At 51.0% G+C, this 19,545-nt stretch overlaps 1 protein-coding gene across 6 annotated transcripts in view; it reads left to right on the forward strand.

Moving 5' to 3' along the window:
- Nucleotides 1–18,837, forward strand: part of RNF24 (ring finger protein 24) — a 29,359-nt gene extending 10,522 nt beyond the window's left edge. For 4 of the 6 annotated variants that reach the window (XM_053976510.1, XM_053976508.1, XM_053976509.1 and 1 more), the window contains 5 exons: nt 7,098–7,247; nt 12,776–12,818; nt 13,702–13,743; nt 15,736–15,815; nt 17,529–18,837. In XM_053976510.1, coding sequence (XP_053832485.1) covers nt 7,105–7,247; nt 12,776–12,818; nt 13,702–13,743; nt 15,736–15,815; nt 17,529–17,667 — 447 coding nt within the window. In that variant the 5' untranslated portion in view covers nt 7,098–7,104 and the 3' untranslated portion in view covers nt 17,668–18,837. Of the gene's footprint in view, nt 1–4,632; nt 4,713–5,670; nt 5,767–7,097; nt 7,248–12,775; nt 12,819–13,701; nt 13,744–15,735; nt 15,816–17,528 lie in introns of those variants that run through there. The other 2 variants (XM_053976504.1, XM_053976507.1) reach the window with 2 other exon arrangements.
- The last annotated feature ends 708 nt before the right edge of the window (nt 18,838–19,545 follow it).

Here is a 19,545-nt window from a genome sequence, read left to right on the forward strand (position 1 = left end):
TACAAACTTGGCTGGATCAAAGTGGTCTCAGGGGAACGGCTGCTCCCTGGGATTTGTTTAGGGACTTTTTTCCCCGGTATCCAGTCACCAGCTTTTTCACCCTTTTCATCCACCTACCTCTTCTTCTTAATTTTTACCTCAAATATAAATGATGCAATTAAAAAGGGTCCACGGAGTGCATTCCTGAGGACTGAAACCAAGGATCCAGGAGCAGACAGCAGCAGCATAAAGAGGAATTCTTCCCTCTCTGGCCTCATGCTGCTTTTCCACCACAAGGCTTTACAGCCATCTGGATCCCCTTTCAGATTATGGCCCCCCTCACAAAAATCCATAACCTAGCAACCTTATTTAGTGTCAACGAGATCATTCTGCCTTCCTGTTCCCAAATTGTGCTTGGCTCCTCCAACTGCCTTTATAGGATGGCTGCTGGCAGCTGTGATCCCATCACTGGTTCAGGGTGCTCGTCTCCAGCAGGATTTTGTAGGATTATTGATCCCTTTGTGTTGCACTGATTTTTTTTTTTTTTCCCTCATTAAAGGAGCTTAGGAAATGGGGGGAAAAAGGGGTTTAGGAAGTTGTTTAATCCATCTGCTTCTCAGTATTAGTGTGCAGAGGGCAAGTCGCTCTTCGGCTCCATGGAAAGTGATTGGTTTTGGTTCAGCCTGAAGACTACTTGATCAAAGTGGGATTTTTTTTATTTCCAGATGTGATATTTTGGGAGCCCCCATTGCTTCCCACAGCTCTGTGTCATCACCCAGGAATTTTCAAATTCCCTGGAGTGTTTAACACCAATTTCTCTGCTCTGACCCTTCAGCTGCGTAGGCTGAGTGTTTCGCATGGAGTTTCCAGTTTGTGTTCCCCAAGGAACCTGTTCATTGGGGAACACTGTGAACGAGGAAAACCTACCACAAATGAAGGTGGGAGATTATTCCCACTTGCCTGTGCTCTCATTGCTCTTTTTGGGCTAAAATACACCCAGATTTAATAATGTGTGTCCCACCACCATCAGCCCATATAGGGAAGTGGTGGCTCCAAAGAGTACAAAGAGGGCTGGGGGCAGGAGGAGGCAGCAGCACATCCTTTCCCACCACCCTTTGGGGAGGAAGAGTGAGCTCACCAGGTCGTGACGTTGGAACTGTGTGCCAGGAAAAAGAGGGGAAAAATAATTACAAATCCCCAAGGCCAAAGGGGAAAAATGCTTCAAGTGTTACTTCATCTCCAAGCAGTGAATTGAGCTGTCCTTGGGCAGCTCATGTGAGCCTTTCCGAGAGAGGCACTGCCAGCTTTGCTTCAAACCCTCCTGGGAAGTGATTCCCAACTCTCATTCCTGATGGGAGCTCAAGCAGGGCTCTCCTCCAAACTCTGCTTCCCCCTCCTCCAGACTGTATTAAATCGTGCTATTGATTTTTATTTTTTTTTCCTATTTATTTTTGCCTGTTTTCCTGGAGCCCTGAGCAAACCTCTGGTTTGCTTTTCCAACGGCGCTGGGAAAAAGAACTTGACTTCACAGTGGGTGATGGGAGCTGCAGCTGACCCATTTCTGCACGTTTCTCTGCCAGTGGTAGCAAAAACATATTCACACTTAAAGGTTCTCTTCAGTTTTAAAGTTCTGGGATTAATTGTTTCTTCAGCTGTCTGGAATCAGAAGGACTTGCGGGAAATTGCAGCAGTACAGTCGTGCTGCCGGATGTTGCTTTCCTTAGACTTCCCTATTTTTTTCCAATTGCTTTGTCGTGTTGTCACATCACTTGCTGTGTCCCTTGCCCAGAGGCAGTGGAGAGGGTTAAGGTTTTGTTTTTGGTGTCAGCCAGCTGGGGAACATAGCCAGGAAATTTCCTGATTCCAGTTCAGAAAAAGCATCGGATCCGCTCTTAGGGAAGAGGGATCAAAGGTCCAAAGTGTTTTGTGCTTGGAGGTCAGTTTGGTTCCTCGGATGCCCAGGCGCACAACAAAAACCCACCAGCACCCCCAAGCCTGCAGGCAGCCAGAATGGGTGAAACAAATGGGTTTTGGTACTGTTTGACACCCAAAAGTTCTCTCTGTTGCTGTGATGGTGCTGCATCACCCCAGCCAAGCTTTGCTGGATCCCAGTACAGCTCTGCCTGTGGTGTGAGGGACCTGTTGTGATGTTCCTTCTTCCCTAATCAACAACCCTGCCAAGCCTTGCACCATCCCTCACGCTCCTCCATTCCCTGCCAGGTTTGTGGAGTGAAGGATCTGGGCCAGGTTGGATGCTCGGAGCTGGCACTGGATGCGGCATCCCCATGGTAGCGTCGTAGCTCTTTGAAATTGCACCATGCCAAGAGTTTTTGTTTTCCCCTCATGCACAATCCTGTTGTTCCTTGGTTTTGGACAGCAAAGGCCATCGCTCCTGGCTGGAGCAGCACTTGAGTTTTCCCCCCACTCCGTGCCGGGCAAAGGTGGTGCAGCTGCGTGGCATCTCGGGGGCGGTGGCGATGCTGGTTTGGGGTTGGCTCTGCAGCTGCCTGTGATTTTCCCATCGCCACGCTGCGGATCCTGGCGCTGGACCAGCTCCAGAGACGGAGCTGAAGGAAATTCCTTCCAGCTGCTTGAGATCAGGGCTTCGCTTTGCTTTTGGGGTCCACGAGGGGGATTTTTTGCCTGCAAGTTAAACGAGGGCGTCTCTGGCTGCTGCTTCTTAACACCTGGAAGAATCTTTTTCTTTTAAATATTATCCTGTTAGTCATAGCCATTAAATAACCTTCCTCTTGTAGAATCATTCCATGGAAGAATACCCTGCTTTGCAACACAGCTTGGGCTGTTTCAGAAAGGTCTTGTCAGCTGCTCCCAGTTTAACTTTCAACCAGTTAATAACGCTTTTGGTTAAACCTGTCTGAAACACGTTGCGAAACGCCTTTGAAACTCGAGACGCCGTTCACGCCCACTTGAAACCTTTCCCATCGATAAAATATTCCAGCTTGGAGTTTGGCCACGGCTTAGCATTCACTTTTCCCTGAGATTTGTGATTTCAGGCCTGCCTGTGTCTGGCTCCACTGGGTGTTTGAAGCTCCGTGTTTCCTGGAGATGGGTTGGCTTTGCCAGCCCGGCCGGTGGGATGCCCCGACCACCAGCTCCATCCAGTTAATGGCTGAGGAGATTCAGTCTGAGTTTGCTTTGAACCCCTGTGGAGAAAGTTTGTCTTGAAAACATAAAGTAAATCCCTCTAAAAACAGGAGTTTATTTACAACAGCAGAGGCAGAAGCCACCACTCCACCCAGCACGTGGGCTGTATTTAGGTGTGAGGATGCACGGCACATGCATGGCCCCTTTATGCACTGATGTTATAAATAAATAATAATAAATTTTTTTAGAAAAGAACAAGCAGCTCCTTTTAATAAGTAAAACCCCAAGAAGGAGCACACAGTTCAAATCCATGTGGCAAAGCAGCAGGAGAGCAAAAATCTGCAGCTTTCAGCCCATGGCATTGCTTAAAGTGGCATCCCTGGTGTCACCCCCTGGCTTCAGGGACCACAGCTCTGCCTCACTCCCCTCCTCCTCCCTGCCTCAGTTTCTCTACCTGTGGGAAGACAATTGCATCCTTTATTAATCCCTGTGAGATCTCCTGAGGAATGCTGTGGGTACGAGGTTGGCCCCAGTATTAAGGGCTTGCTGTGGCTCTAATGGGGATTAATTTGGGACTTGGCTCTGTGAGGTTTACCTTTCACAGCCCAACTGTAATCAAAGCCCTGCCACGCTGGAGCTCGCTGACCTGTGACACTCCCTTCCTTGGCTGCTCGATGGGCCATTAACCAGCACTTTGGCTTTTAATTAAAGCTGGGTTTTGTCCTCCTTGGAGAAACATGGATGTGCTTGGCCCCACGTTGCTGCGTCATTGGGGGGTGTAAGGAAGGAGATGGGGAGTTCAGGTTGTTCTGCCATTTGTGGCTCTCTGCATCCCAGGACAAGGAACCATTGTTCCTTGCTGGTTTTCACAGAATCATGGAATTACAGAATCATGGAGTGATTGGGGTTGGAAGGGACCTTAAAGACCATCCAGTTCTACCCCCCTGCCGTGGGCAGGGACACCTTCTACTATCCCAGGTTGCTTCAAGCCCCATCCAAGCTGGTCTTGAACATTTGCAGGGATCCAGGGGCAGCCACAGCTTCTCTGGACAACCTGTGCCAGTGCCCCCTTTTCTATGTGCAGCCTGTGTCCCCCATCCCAGAGGTTTCAGGGACCTACTGGGGGCCATGAATGCCCCAAAAGCATCATCTCCCTGCTCTGAGATGCTTTGACCATGGAGAGAGCAACAGGGAGGCTTTTGTTCTGCACCAGAAACTCTTCATCCTTCCTTATGGCTCCTTTTTTATTTCTTTTGGCTGCGCCCTTGCAAATCTGAAGCAGCTTAAAATACAGTTCCTCCCCTCCACTCCCCTTAAAAAAAAAAAAAAAAACAACCCCAAAGCTTGGCTGCTTGAAATCATCAGATTTCACTGGAGTCTTTTAAAGTTAACAGTTTCCTGGATCCTGGGCAGACTAACTGATTTTTCCCCTTTAACCTCCGTGTTTTTTGCTGTAACATTTCTCAGCTGTTGCAGCAGGAGGGAGGGAGGACCAGGGCAGCTCCAATGTGGAGAAGGTTATTTCACACGGGGGTTGGATGAATCTGGTGTGGGATTCCCTGGATTTGCTCCACTGGGAACAGAAGGGTTGTCCCCAGAAAGCTGAGCCCCCACGACATGGCTGGCAGGTAGGTCGTGGCTGCGTTTGTGACACCCTTTTGGGGAAAAATATTAGGGAAATGGTTCCATTGGAGAGGACAGTGGGATGCTGGGGGTTGGTCTGAGCTCTGTTTCTGCTGACTGTTTATTTGCTGAGGACTGTGATAGTTCCTAGCTGTGCTCATGGATGTGGGGACTGGTGCAAGAGCAGCACAGCTCAGGTGCATATGAGCATGAGGAATTTTTCTGGCTCGATGGGATTTGCTGCCCCAAATGCAGCCTTGGATGTTCCTTACCCACGGAATCTCTTAGTGGGATTGTTGAGAAGAGCATCACAAGTTAAAGGAGTTGTAAAGGAAAGAAAAGCTACAGTCCAGTGCTGGTTGGTTTTGTTGCCTGTCCTCCAAGAGTTGTTTCTCCTTCCTTGCAAAAAGTCATCTGGAGCTTCCCCAGACTGAGGACGTTCCTCTCCCGTGGTTGAGGAGCTGGAGGCTTGGCCAAAGGCAGTGATTATCAGCACGAGCCTGAGGGCGAGGTGGGGCAGCGTCCTCCAGCTGAAACGTCCTCATGCCACCAGTGTGACCGAGGGAAGCCCCTGACCCGTCCCAAATCCCTCTGACCCAGCGGGACTGAAACCCAAACCCAGCCCTGCGACGCCGAGCTGCGCATTAACTCCGCCGGAGCTGGGAACAAAGGTTTGGGGGCTGGATTGGGCTTTTTAAAATTTATTTGCAAAGCAAACCAGCTCAGCTGAGCGGAACAGGCGTCGGTGGAGGAGCGTGAGCTGCTGGGTGGTTGCTGGGCTATAAAATCCCATCCCCACCAGCGCTGGCAGGGGGATGTGCCGGCTCCCCGAGCTCTCGTAGCGTTTCCACGTTGGCCAGGAGAGGTTCTGAACATGCGTGTTGGTCTCTGGAGGCTTTAATCAAATCCAGGCTTTACCAGAAATCGCCTCGAAACTTCCAGCGAGCTGAGGAAACTGAAAGCAGCCGGAGCAGGGAGGCTCCCGGGCGGGTGTCTGGGGCTGGCAGGGATGTTGCCTTCAGCAAGGGGATAGTCCCGGTGAGGCAGCCGGGATGAGAGGTGAGTCTGCTCCCCGTGGGAAGCCAGAGGAAAGCCCACCGGGTTTGGCAAAAAAAGGGCCTCAAGGGGGAAAGGAGATTCGGGAGTGAGGATGCTGCTTGAGGGGACACTCAGAGGACACTTGGATTTTGGAGCATCGCTCCCTGGCATGTGTGGGTTCAGATCCTGCGGTTTCCCCACTGTCTTCCCACCCTGTGCAAAATGAGGAGCTGTGCAATTACTGCGCCGTGGAAAACTCCCCGCTCCAGGGGAGGCTTTTGTTATCCCTCGGTGATTTTATTTGGGAAACAGGGCTCAGACTGCAGGTACTTTCCTTGCTTGTAAAACTTCATCGCACGTTGCTCTCCCGTGGGCAGAAGGGAAAACAAGGTGTATTTTTAACTTCCTTTTCTAAGCTGGGGGCAGGGGAACTTTATGCCTGGCCAGCAACAGTTGTGATCATCTGAGGGCAAACGGTTCAGAGAATGATAGGAAGATAAGAGATAATAAATAAGAGCAATTAAAATCCTGGGGGAGAGGATTTGCTGAAATCGTTATCCCAGACAGCTGCTCGGGGTTTAGTTGGGGCTCTCCAAGGGAAGGGAGGTTTTGGTCACGGGTCCCAGACGTGGGACATGACAGCCAAAATTGCTGCCTCTTCCTCTTGGCAGCCTGTTCGCTGGTGCCTCGGGGCTTTCCTGGGGGGAAGGAGCCTGGGGCTGTGCTGAGGAGTAAAGCTGAAACCTGCAGAAGTGCTCTTAAACCACCAAACCTGCGTCTCAGATGGGAAAACAAACAAAGCCTCCTTTACAGAGTCCATAGTCTCCCCATAATTTCTCTCAGCAGCACTGCTGTTTGTCCTGGGAATGTTCTTGTTCTCTTCCTTTTCATCTTTGATTATTTTGGTGGGGGATTTCTGTGGAATGAGGAGTCAGAAACCACTGGAGGGGAAGGGAAGGCAAACTTGCCTTGCTCCAAGGCTTCCTGGCTGCTTTCAGTATTTTTACCAAGTTACTGTGGGGTTTGAGGGATGCTGGCTGCAGCTGGGGCTGCTTGGATGCAATTCCTGACGTCCATCTCATCCAGTGTTTTAACTTGAAGGATGATGTGTGAAAGGAAAAGAGCTGGAGGAGAAGCTCACAGTGGGAAAAGGACAATCCCAGCCCCAGCTGATGCAGCCCTGCTTTGTTTTCAGGGTTACCAAGATGGGAACTTGGTTTTGGACAAGGAAAGAGGGGGGATGAGTGAGAAGTCATCTCCAGCCCCCTCCACATCCATTCAGGGGACCACTGGTCTGCACAATGCATCCCTAAGGAATGTCACATCCATGTGTTTTCTCCCTGTCTCCACAGCCTACCCATGAGCTCAGACTTCCAGCATTACAGTTTCAGGATGCCGAACATCGGGTTCCAGAACCTTCCTCTCAACATATACATCGTGGTTTTCGGCACAGCCATCTTCGTCTTCATCCTCAGTTTGCTCTTCTGTTGCTACTTGATCAGGTAAGGGAATATTGTAAGGGAATGTTCCCCAAGAGCTTCCCTGCTTCCAGGCCCATCACTGATCCCTCCATCCCAAAAAGAGGATGGCAGCACCTTATTTCCTTGGCACCACCAATTCCCTTGACACATCTTGTGCCAACCTGATGTCCCACAAAGCAGCCACATTATCCACTTAAAACCAGGAGACACACGTTTGCTGATAAAGGTATGGAATTGTGGTCAGCTTCTCAGAAAACCTGGGAAGGGATGTTTCATGGTCCCTGCTTTCTGCTTAATGTTTCAACACATTTCCCTCTGTAATGAGTAACTCGTGTCCTGCGTGCCTAAGGAATGTTTAATACCTGCTCCGTTGCTTATTGAACACAAATTGCTCCTTCAACGGCACAGTTTGGAGATTAATGATGCAGAGTTGATGTGTTAATCTTGAGCAATGGGGGAGCAGGACGGCAGGGTTAAAGGCTGTTCCAGATTGGGGCTTGTTTTAATTATTTTATGGGCCACTGGGGAGATTGTTGGGCCGCTAATTGAGAGGAGAAACTTCCTGACGGAGGGAAAATGAGGCAAGTGGGGAAAAACCACAGTGCCTGAGAATCAAGGTGGTGATGGAGATGAGTTGTGCTGATAACCCAAGATGGGTGGCTGGCTGTGCTTCAACCTGTGCCTGGGAGCAGAGGTCATCATTCTGCCAGCAATGGTAGCCAAAATTCTGCATTTCCAGTGCTCTCCTCTCCAGCTTTTCCATCCCTTTTCCTTCCCCTGTCTTTCCAGCTGGCCTCAGCTCCCTGCAAGCTGTGCTTGCATCACATCCCTTCCCTGTGTTCCTGTAAAACAGGTACCCAGTCTCTCCTTGCGCCACAGCAGCCAGTCACACCAGGTTACCTATCCAGAGGGTGTTGAAAATATTTTATCCTGCTCTTGTAGACCAGGAAAGCGAGATTTCAATATCAACCTTCTAAATACTTGATCATTTCCACCCATTTTCAGTTCTGTATGAAGCAAAACCTCACAGACGAGCCCAAACCCAGGTTTACTGAGGGGTGATTTGGGCTGCTTGGGCACCATATCTTAATTTTTTTTCCCACAATTATGAAAATTATGTTTTGAATGTGTATGAAAATAGACATGAGGTGTTCAGAAGGCTCAAGGACTTGTTTTGCTCAGGTGGAGCTTGAGTCTATATTGCTCACTTAGAAAATTGCAGAGGTGTTTGGCCTTTGAGAGTATTTTCCTGGGCACTCGCTGGGTGTGTTATACCCCAAAGAAGGAATAACAAGGAGTAATGTCTGGAAGGTCAAGCCAGAAAATCTTTAAATTTAGAAGCTGGAGGCGTGTTGTAAGAGAGAGAGGGTGAGTAACCGGTGAGAGAAGCCAGCAAGGAAGTGGCAAGTCCTCCGTCTCCTCACGTCTTTAAATCAAGACCGAGGACCTTTCCGGATGAGACGTTTTGGCTCCTGTTCCCGAGGTGCTATTTAGCAACCCATGATAGATGTGGAGTTGGATTAGGTCATCCAGTGATCCCTTTATAGCCCAAAACCCTAGAGAGACTCTACAAGTGGCTCTTCAGCCCTCCTCCCTCAGCTCTTTTATTGGCAGGACAGAACCAAAACAGGATCCTCCGGCCCCTCACTGGGGAGGGTTTTGCCGTGCTGTGGGTTTTAGCTGTGCCAGTGTCCCAGGAGCATCCACCTCCACAGAAGCTGCTCTGTAATCTCAGCTCATCTGGGATATAAAACTCTGAATTTTGGTGGGGTTTGGGAAGCATTGTAGGTGGACAACAGGATGAGGACCACCCACCTGCAAGGGCAGAGAGACCAACAGAAGGACAGGGTGGTCCCCTCCAGAGCTCCAGGGCTCTGCTTCCATCCGTGGGGGTTCTTTGCAGATAACAGCAGCTCCTGGCTTTCCCATAGGTGCAGCATCAACACACCCCTTCCTCTCCCTCCTTTCCCATAACTCCACATCTCCAAATATTTGGCAAACACCAGGCAAGGCTCATGACACCACCCTCAGGCCCTGGTTCTCATTTCCTGCTCTGGATCAGAGCAGCTCCTGCAGCTCTCCTTGCATCCCCTGGCTGGGGAGGCATGTGGAGTGTGGAAGAGTCAATATCACGTGAATTCACCCCAAATCACAGAGCTGATGGCATTAAATAAAAGATGTGCTGGGGAAGGAGAGGACATGGCCTGTGCTTTGCAACAGTTGTGTCAATACAGGCTGTGCTGCCTGCTCCAAGGGAAGGAAAAGTGACATTTTTAATTAGATTGGCTCAAAACAAGAGTCCAGTAGGAATTTCACAACAAAAATCTTCATTGCCTGTGCACTGTTCAGGTGATCCTTGAGCTCTTCTGCTGCTGCAGACCACTCTGGTCAGAGCTCAGGTCCCTCGTGGCTGCTGCCTCTGCTCGGCAAAATTACAGATAAAGAAAGGAAGAACGAGGAAATGAGATTTTGCAGGCAGCTGGTCGTGTCTGATCTCTGGTGAATTAATGAAAGTGATAAACTCATGTTGCCTTCGGTCCCATAAAACCCAGTCCAGAAGGATGCTGAGATGAGCAATGCCACCCTTGCTGTGAGTCAAGTCTGCAGCATCCTCACTCAAACTGAGCTTTGCTGTGGATCATCCAGGGCTCATCCCAGCCCAGCCTGGAGCAGCTCAAAGTCTCTGGGAGGCTCAGGGTACACAGCACCTAAAAAGCCTCTTTTTTTTTTAATAGGGTTGTTTCCTTCTGCATTCAGACCTGCCAGGATCCAACACAGTGGTTTGGTTTTGTGTTCAGAGAAAGGAATGGAGGTAGAGAAGGGTATGGAGCACAAGGAGAAGTTGAGAGAGCTGGGAAAGGGCTCAGCTTGAAGAAAAGGAGGCTCAGGGGGGACCTTGTGGCTCTGCACAACTCCTGACAGGAGGGGACAGCCGGGGGGGTCGGGCTCTGCTGCCAGGGAACAGGGACAGGAGGAGAGGGAACGGCCTCAGGCTGGGCCAGGGGAGCTTTAGATTGGATATTGGGAAAATTTCTTCACCTGAAGGATGGTCAGGCACTGGCATGGCTGCCCAGGGCAGTGTTGGAGTCCCCATCCCTGAGGAGATTTAAAAGTAGTGTAGATGTGGCACTTGGGGACATGGTCAGTGGTGGCCTTGGCAGTGCTGGGGACTGGATGATTTTAGAGAGCTTTTCCAACCTACACAATTCTGTGATTCCATGAAGAGCCCAAGGAGCCCGGCTGAGCTGGAGACAGCCACACAATGATGGGATAAAAAACCAGTGCCCAGGACCTTTCTACTCTTTCTACTAGAAAGAATCTAATATGGAAATCTCAGAGGTAAACCTGCAAAAATTTTTCCTCTGCATTTTATCCCCATAGTTGTTCACTTGCTGTAGGTGATTCAGTCACCCAGAGAAGCAAGGAGCTCCCACTCCTGCAGGAAGAGATCCTAAAGCCCAGGAGAGGTGGTTGTTCCTTCAGGGAGGGTGACAGCACACCGGATCAGCAGCCAGGCACTGTGTGGTCCTTTATCTTGGTCAGCCATCTGCCAGGAATTCCTCAGGAGTCACAGCACTTGACAGGAGATGGATGGAGCCGGCTCCGACATGGAGCAGCGCTTGCCAGGATCCGGGGTCTCCTCACGACAGCTGCACCAGGCCCCACCAGGATCCATCTGGCCCAGGATCCTGGCTCAGAGAGCAAGGAGGAGCAGGCTGAGCTCGCACGCTTCAGCACCAGATGTGCTCGTGCTGCTCCCCAGAACCTCCAGGGAGGAGTTTTTTTTTTTGGGAAAACCTCCCTGTCTAGCTCAGCACCACCCCGGGGCATTTTAGATCCGTGCTTCCAGCATGGAGCTGTGCAGATCCACAGCCAGCTGGTCGCTTCTTCCCCACCGCTGATCCAAGGTGCTCCAATGGCTTTGGCTCGTGGAGGCCAAACCCTTGGTGGCCACTCAGTGCTCCATGCAGAGGGAGCTTCCCATGCTGCTTCCCATTCCGAGTTTTCCCTTGTCTGTGGTCTCCAGCCGCACGCCTCGCTTCTCCCCATCTGTGTTTCATAACCGCCTTCCCGGCCACCGGCTCCCTGCGGACTGGGCCGGTTTCATCCTGTTCTCTCTATTGTTCCTGCATCTTCTGCTCATGTTTCTGTTCAGGGTCACTGCCAGAGGGATGAGACCCCAGTCTCCTCCTCCTTCTCTTCCTCCTCCTCCTCTTCTCCTCCTCCTCCCTGCCTGCCGCAGTGTTTTCCACGGTCCCGCAGGCGGGTTCCTGCCAGGCAGCACTGCTGGAGCAGAAGGGATGGCTCCCTGTGACATTTGTGACTCAGTAGCCAACTTTCTGCATCTCTCCCTGCAGCATTAAAGTGCATTTTTACCCATCCCTCAACTTCTAAGGCCCACAATATTTTGGGGGAGGGTGTCAGACATAAGGAAGTCTTTTTCCATCCCATTTTTATAACTCCCCCACTGCAGTGTGGCAGGGTTGGAAAACGCCCAGGAGCTCAGGTTGAAGCAGTCAGGGATTTCAGACAGCCCTCAGAATATTTTTGGAGAATAAAAATTCTAGGCAAGGGGGTTTCCCATCTGAAATCACTTGGGGCTGGCTGGGGAAAATATTCCTATGGCTCTCCAAGCCTTGCAGCCACATATTGACTCTGTATTGAAAGTCCTTGGCCAGCTCTTCAGCCCTGGGGACTTCCCTCCTGAGTTTTCCAAGCACTTTATTAAATGCCATGTCTGGTAATGAGAGGCAATATTGGTTATTTTCATTTTAAGTGTATTTATTTTAGGAGCATAATGGGTTTCTCCAGCCAGAGGATGCCTGTGGAGTGCTCTGCTGGCTCTGACTCTGGAGAGGGGAGACTGGGGAGGGAGGGGATGGAACCAGCACTTTGCTTGTGGCCTAAAATTCCTGCTGGACTTGCCACTGCAGCAGGTGTTCTTGGAACAGGCCCATCCCATTCATCTCCATCTCTCAGTTTGCTCCAGGAGTGGATGTGGTTTGATTGATCTTAGACTTGAGGATAAAGCTGAGTTTGAGGAACCCAGTGTCACCCAAGCAGCGTGATGAGGGTTTTGGTGGGAAACCTCTGGGCAGGGTCTCCTTCCCTGTCCCTGCTGGAGTGGGAGCAGGGCTTTCCTCAGGTCTGAACCCCCATGCCTTGAAAAGCGGTGCTGCGTTCAGTGTTGGAGTTGTTGCCAGCAGAAGTGGTTGGAAACTGAGGGGATTTATGGCAGACTGTGATTTCCTCACCCACTTTTTCTGGTCTTAACTATGTGGCTGATATCTGCTTGGAAAATCAGGGAGGTCAAAAGAGGGATAAGGGAGGAGCTGTGTGCTTTGGGATGGAGACATTGCCCTGCCAGCGACAGGGAAAGCTGGGTGTTGCCTAAACCTGTCATTTCCTGTGGCCATTCTCATTTCTGAAATCAAAAATGTAAAATATAACATGTTAAAGCTGGAAAGGAGGGAAGTGGAATGTTTGAGGTATTACAATAATCCTGATTTTTTTGCCTGACCTCATGTTTCTCCCTGGTTTCATTGCAGGCTCAGGCATCAGGCACACAAAGAGCTTTACGCCTACAAACAGGTGAGATGATCCTCTAGGTTTTTTTTTTTTTTTTTTCCCTTTCCCTTCTCCCTAGTGCCAAATCCATCAGTTTTCCTCGTGCTGTTCCTCTCCTTGAGAGGTTTCTGGCCCTCAAAGGGCAGTTGTAACACCCAGGCCAATCTGTCCCTGCTGATTTTTTTGTCCCCTACCAGCTGGGCTACCTACCTGCTCATCCACCTGCTCATCCTCCCAGTTTTCCACTGAGGTCCTGAGCAGTGGGAACATCTCCACCTCTGGAGCACTCCATCCTCACCCACTGCACAGCAGTGATGCCATCACTCCCCCAGTCACCAAAACTCACATTTTGTGGGGTCTGGATCTGCTCCCAGGGTTGGACCTGGCTGCTCCAAATCCCTGAATCCAGAGGGCTTTTTCCAGGGAGCAGCTCCATGGCAAGCCCAGCTCTTCCCTGCACCCACCTGCACTTCCCAGCTAAAATAAACACAGCCCAGAGGTGGGTGTCAGGCTGCTGCTTCCACGTCCTGTTTTCTCCAGGACTTGTGGGATTTTCTGCCTCTGACCCCTTGATCCATGCAGGAAGCTGGGTGGAGCTGGGCTGAAAGCACACAGTTGTCCTGCCTTTATAGCCCTCTCCAGGTGCTCAGCTTGGATGGGAGGGAAAATGAAGTGGTAGCCCAGGAGGGTTAAATTTGGGAGGAAATCTCCTGGATTTGGTCCCTGTGGTTTTATCTTTCCCCTCCTCCTGTACCTGCACAGGGCCCCTCGTGCTCCCTGGCTGTGCTGGGTTTACTGGGGGGTTTCCAGTTCTACTGGGACACACAGTGGGATCCCTCTGTGGAGATTTTTCCTGGGAATGCTGATGGCAGAAGCTCTGTCCTGACCCCAGCTCTTTGCCTTGCAGGTCATACTCAAGGAGAAGGTGAAGGAGCTGAACCTCCATGAGGTGAGCACGTCCTGGGGCAACAAAAGCTCCCTCTCCCTCCTCTTCCTCACCCTGGGGAGGGGGCAAACTCTCAAATTCAACTCCACTGAGAGCAGAGCATGCAGCCACAGCTGGGCATTGGAAATGGGGAAAGATCCTCTGCAAAAGTCTGGATTAAACCTTCTCCCTCTTCCTGGCTCCCCTTGGCTTTTCCTGCATCATTATTGTTATTGATTGTGTTCTTCTTATCACAATGATAAGAAACTGGATAAGGGGAGGCCAAGGCAGTCTGGGCCTTGTATAAACAATGTCCCTGAGCAGGGACACCCCCGCTAGTCCTGCAATTTCCAGCACATCTCTGGGCAGGGAAAGCTGAAATCCAGGATAAACACCCTCCCCCGGCTCCTGCAAGAGGCAGATCCGCTCCTCCCTCCCCACCCCCGAGGGCTCAAACACCTTGGTTTATCTCCATGGCCTTCCAGGCTTTTGGGGGCTGAGCGTTTCTATTCACAGCCCATTTTTTCTGATGAATTTGAGCAAGAATCTGCTCAAATCCCGCGTCAAAGCACGGCCTGGATTTATTTATTCCACTAGAGATAACAAAAATACCCACCCACATCCGGGCAGGAGGCTGCTCATCTGCTCAGCACCAGCTCCAGTTGTTTCTAAACCACTATTTATTTTATTTTAATCCCCTGAGCAGAGCCTATCCCACGTTTTATCCTGACCCTCCACTCCCCACCGCCCCCAGGGTAAATCCCAAGGGCCCCGGGGTTGAGCAGTCTCTGCTGCAGGCCCCTATTTCTGACCCACTCCCTTTAAAAACCGACCTGCAGTGGGGTTTTTGTCGGAACACAGGCTTCAAAGCACTTCCTGGGGTGAGAAATGGGTTGGAGGAGGGATTTGGGAACGTGCCAGAGCCGGGAATGGCTTCAATAACGCTCAGCCCTCCTCCTCCTCCTCCTCCACCTCTGTTCCCAGCTGTCTGCAGCTCTCCCAGCTTTTGGGGAGGACGAGGCCTCTGTGGGGAAGAGGACAGAGCTGTTCAAGCTCTTCCCTGGGATTTGGAGAAGCCTGGAAGAGTTTAGCTTAAAAAGATCCCATTTGGGGCATTTGTATTTTGGCATTTGCAGTCAGTGTTTCTGGAAAGCAGAGGACGAGGTGGGAATTTTCCAACATGATGGGGCGGCTGCTCGGAGCTCTGCGGGGGGAAAGCTCCCACCCAGCTCTTCCCTCCCTGCCTCTGGGTCTGCTTTTCCCCTTTTCCCATCAATTCTGCCTCTCCCAGGCCCTAGGGGAGCTCGGGATGTGTGTTCCTCAGGGGCTGACCCCAGCAGCTGCACCTGGCCCTGGTGCACTGAGAGATCCCAGGCCAGGGAGGCCAGGAAAACCATCCAGGAATATCCAAAATCCCCTGGGATATCCAAAATGAGTCAGGAGGAATTGGCTGCCAGGCTGAAGGAGGTTTTGGCTGAGAAACAGCCACCAGCTTTCCCAGCCCTGGGACAGGCATGGCAGCAGTCCCATTGCCTTTTCCTTTTCCCAGAGGTATCCCTGGGAATGCAGCCAGTGCCAGGGACCAGGCAGCAGTGTGGATCCATCCCCCTGCACCCTAAAAGCACAAACACATCCCAGCTTTGGGGCTATTCTGTGGAGGCTCCATGGTCCCGTCCAGCAGCAAAGGGAGACCCGAGCCTGAGCCTGGGATCCTGAAGCTTGGGCAGAAAAATTTGGGAAGCCTTTAGGGGAAATTTCATCCCTGTGAGGGTGGGGAGGCCCTGGCACAAGTTTTCCAGAGAAGCTGTGGCTGCCCCTGGATCCCTGGAAGTGTCCAAGGCCAGGCTTGGAGCAACCTGGAATAGTGACTAATGTCCCTACCCATGGCAGGGGGTGGCACTGGGTGGTCTTTAAGGTCCTTTCCAACCCAGACCATTCCATAATTCCATGATTTTAGCCATCTTGTAGTTTCTCTTTGCAAACGCTGACCTTGCCTGTGCATGCCACACCCCGCAGATCTGTGCCGTGTGCCTGGAGGAGTTCAAGCCCAAGGACGAGCTGGGGATCTGTCCCTGCAAACATGCCTTCCACAGGAAGTAAGTTTTGGGTTATCCCACCCCCATCCCAGGGCGGGAGGGGCAGGAAAAGCCCCTCTGGGATCAGCTGGGGCAGGTGGAGCAGCTGCAAAACTGAGTCACACTTTGGGGATCTGGGGTTTAACCTGTAGGATGGCCCGTGCTGAGTCAGGAGTTGGCCTTGGTGATCCTCATGGATCCCTTCCAACCCGGTCTAGAATTCCATGAAAAATGTAAATAAACAAATAAATAAATAAATAAATTCAATTGTATTTATATATATATATATATATTTATATATAAGATATCTTTATATAAAATATATAAATAAGTATAAATATATATTTATATAAAATATATTTTTATATATAAAATATATATAGGTGTGGTTTAAATAAAGCAAACCCACTAAAATTTATGTTACTATATAATAATAATAATAATTTATATAACAGCACTATATAATATTCTATATGCTAAAACTACATCATATCCTACTATATATTACAGGTATTTTTATATTCTCTGTTTATATATATATATATATTTATGTTTATATATCTGATGTCATTATATAAATATTTTAATATCTATATTTTATATATTATATATTTTACACATTTATACATTTATATATACACTATACTGTATATACTATATATAATATATATTACATAATATAGATTATATATTTTATATAACATATTATATAACACACAAAATTATATATAATACATAACATACATAATAGTATGATTATATCAGAGTTATTTACATAACTTTTATTTTTATTTATCCATACAAATTATATATGTGATTATGGATTATTGGTGTTTTATTTACAGATTCTGTGTTTATAATTTCACAGACCCCTTTTATGTATATATTTTGTTTATTTTTTTTTTGTAGGTGTATGTATTTTTATATCCCTTTTATATAAATATAAATTTACCTATAAATATAAATATAAACATAATTGTTAAATATAAATGTAAATTATAAATATATATATATATTATATATATATATAAATTATATATAAAACATATCTATACAAAATCCCTGTATGTAAACACAGAGAACCCCCCCAAAAAATCCCAGTAAAACATAAAAGCACCCAAATGGTGAATTAAAAACTGGGCAGCAGCAAAGCTCCAGGGCAGGGTAAAGGGGCTTTGGGGGGATTTTTGCAGCTCCACATCAATGTCAGGGGTGACCCCAATGATGTCAGGCTTGTCCCCAGTGATGTTGGGAGTGACCCCAGTGATGTCAGGTGTCCCCAGTGATGTCAGACATGTCCCCAATGATCTCAGGTGTCCCCAGTGATGTCAGGCTTGTCCCCAATGATGTCAGATGTGACCCCAGTGATGTCAGGTGTCTCCCCACTGAAATCAGGTGTGTCCCCAGTGATGTCAGGTGTCGCCAGTGATGTCAGGCTTGTCCCCAGTGATGTCAGATGTGACCCCAGTGATGTCAGGTGTCCCCACTGATGTCGGGAGTGACCCCAATGATGCTAAGTGTCCCCAGTGATGTCAGGTGTGTCCCCAGTGATGTCAGGTGTCCCCACTGATGTCAGGTGTGTCCCCACTGACATCAGGCGTGTCCCCAATGATGTCAGTAGTCCCGAGTGATGTCAGGTGTCCCCAGTGATGTCAGGTGACCCCAATGATGTCAGGTGTCCCCAGCGATGTCAGGCGTGTCCCCACTGACGGCCCGTGTCCCCGGTGTCCGCAGGTGCCTCATCAAGTGGCTGGAGGTGCGGAAGGTGTGTCCCCTGTGCAACATGCCGGTGCTGCAGCTGGCGCAGCTGCACGGGAAGCCGGACCCGGGCCCGCCGCAGGGGCCGCTGCCCGGCTCCCAGAACATCGTATAGTCCCTCCCGGGCCGGGCCCGGGCCGCGCCCGCCCGCGGCGCTCGGACACAACCAAAGCACTTCGGCCGCAGCTGAGCAGCCGCGCATCCCGCCGGGATGAAGCCTGGGCTCGGATCCTCCGCCAGGGCCAGGAGGGGACTCGGCGTCCTCGGCACGACATCCTTCTTCCAGCACCTCCCTTCTCCAGCCCCGCGGCCGCCGGGAAGCGGCGCGGTGGCCCCCAGCGACCTCCGGGAGCGGCGCCGCGGCCCCCGAGCTCCGGCAGCTCCTGTCCCCGGGACGCGGGGCGGACCCCGGAGCGTCGCGCCCGGTTCCTGCTCCCTCCTCTGCGCCTTCGGTTCCTTTGCCTTTGCGGTTCCCAGCAGGAAATGGGGTCTCGCCGCCGGAGTCGTGCTGCGGTTGGGTGTCCCCTCGGCACCTGGCGTCACCCCCGGTGGTGGCTGCGTGGGGTCTCCCGGGTTTGGATTGTCCCCCACCCTCTCGAGGGTGGCTGCTCCTCCTCCTCGGCTACCTCAGGGGCCTGGAGCCCCTGTGAGGGGGCACCGTGCCGGCCTCAGCAGCAGCGGGAGCCATGGCGGGGGGGGGGGGGGGGCAGGCAGAAATCCCGGCCTTTGGGATCATCCCGTGGCTTCCAGCCTGGCCCCGGGGGTCTCTGGGCAGCGGTTCCCCTTGCCAAAACACCCAAACCCCTCATCAGCGCCTGGGGGGGAGCTGGGCCACCCCCTGGCCTCTCTGACCACAGGTTTTGGGTGTCCCCTGCCATCCTCAGCGGTCGCATTCCCGGGCTTGGGGGAGGGGGGTGTCAGTATTACACGGCAGCGGCTTTCCCGGGGACAGGGCTGGGGGGGCTCCTGGTGCTGTCCCCCCTCCCAAAAAACTGTTTATGGAGCGTGGAGCCTCATAGACGTGTTTGTACACTACAAATTCTGCAGCAGAATATTTTTTAAAACATTCGCTGGTTTTGTTTTTGTTTTTTTTTTTTTCCTCTGTTTGTTTGGTTTTTTTGTAAGCTCTATTTTTGTATATTTAATTGCTATTTGGAAATTCTAATAATGCGTCTTTTTTGCTAATCACTCTTCTTAAGGAAAAACCAGGAAAGAAAAAAAAAAAAAACAACCAAGAGTTTGCATGTGATTTGACTTGAAATGTAAATAAAGGCAGGTTTTGGAAGCGGGGGTGTGTTTGCAGAGGGGCTGTCCCCCCTCCCTGGTTCCCGTCACCCTGGCGATGTCCCCAGCAGGGGAGGGAGCACTGGAAGAGGGGCGGGTTTGGGGCTGGGGTCACATTGTCCACGTCCCCTTGGCCCAGCAGCATCCCTGTCCCAGAGCAGAGCCCGTGGGGGCAGCATCCCATGGGGACAGGCTGGCTGCAGAGCACCCCAAAACCCCCAGCTAAGAGGGATTTTGCACGGGGGAGCTTCCCTGCTTAGGGAAATTCCTCCAACCAACCTTCCCGGCCCAAATCCCGGCCCAAGCCCCCGATGCCGACCTCCCGCAGGGTTGGGTTCAGCTCCCAGCTCCGCTATGGCATCTCCTGGGGTGCAGCTCCAACCCCGTGTCCTGCTCACTTTGTTCCACTCCTCCTCTCCCTCACGGCTTGACCAGGCGGGTGAAGAAGTGCCCTCGGGCTGTGCCCGTGGGGGTGGCCGAGCTGGGGCCACCCCGGGGTGGGATCCCCGCGGGGCCCCGATGTGAAGGGAGGCGGGACTGCCGCGTGTCCCGCTGTCCCTGTCCCGCTGTCCCTGTCCCTGTCCCGCATCCCTGCTGCGGGGCTGCTGCCCTCTAGTGCCGGATCCCACCTGGACATCGAAACACGGAATCCTTCCGACGAGTAGGAACTGTAAATCCCATCCCATTTCACCCCTTGCCGTGGTCAAGA

Source organism: Vidua macroura, chromosome 4, assembly GCF_024509145.1.
Source record: "Vidua macroura isolate BioBank_ID:100142 chromosome 4, ASM2450914v1, whole genome shotgun sequence".
NCBI lineage: Eukaryota > Metazoa > Chordata > Aves > Passeriformes > Viduidae > Vidua > Vidua macroura.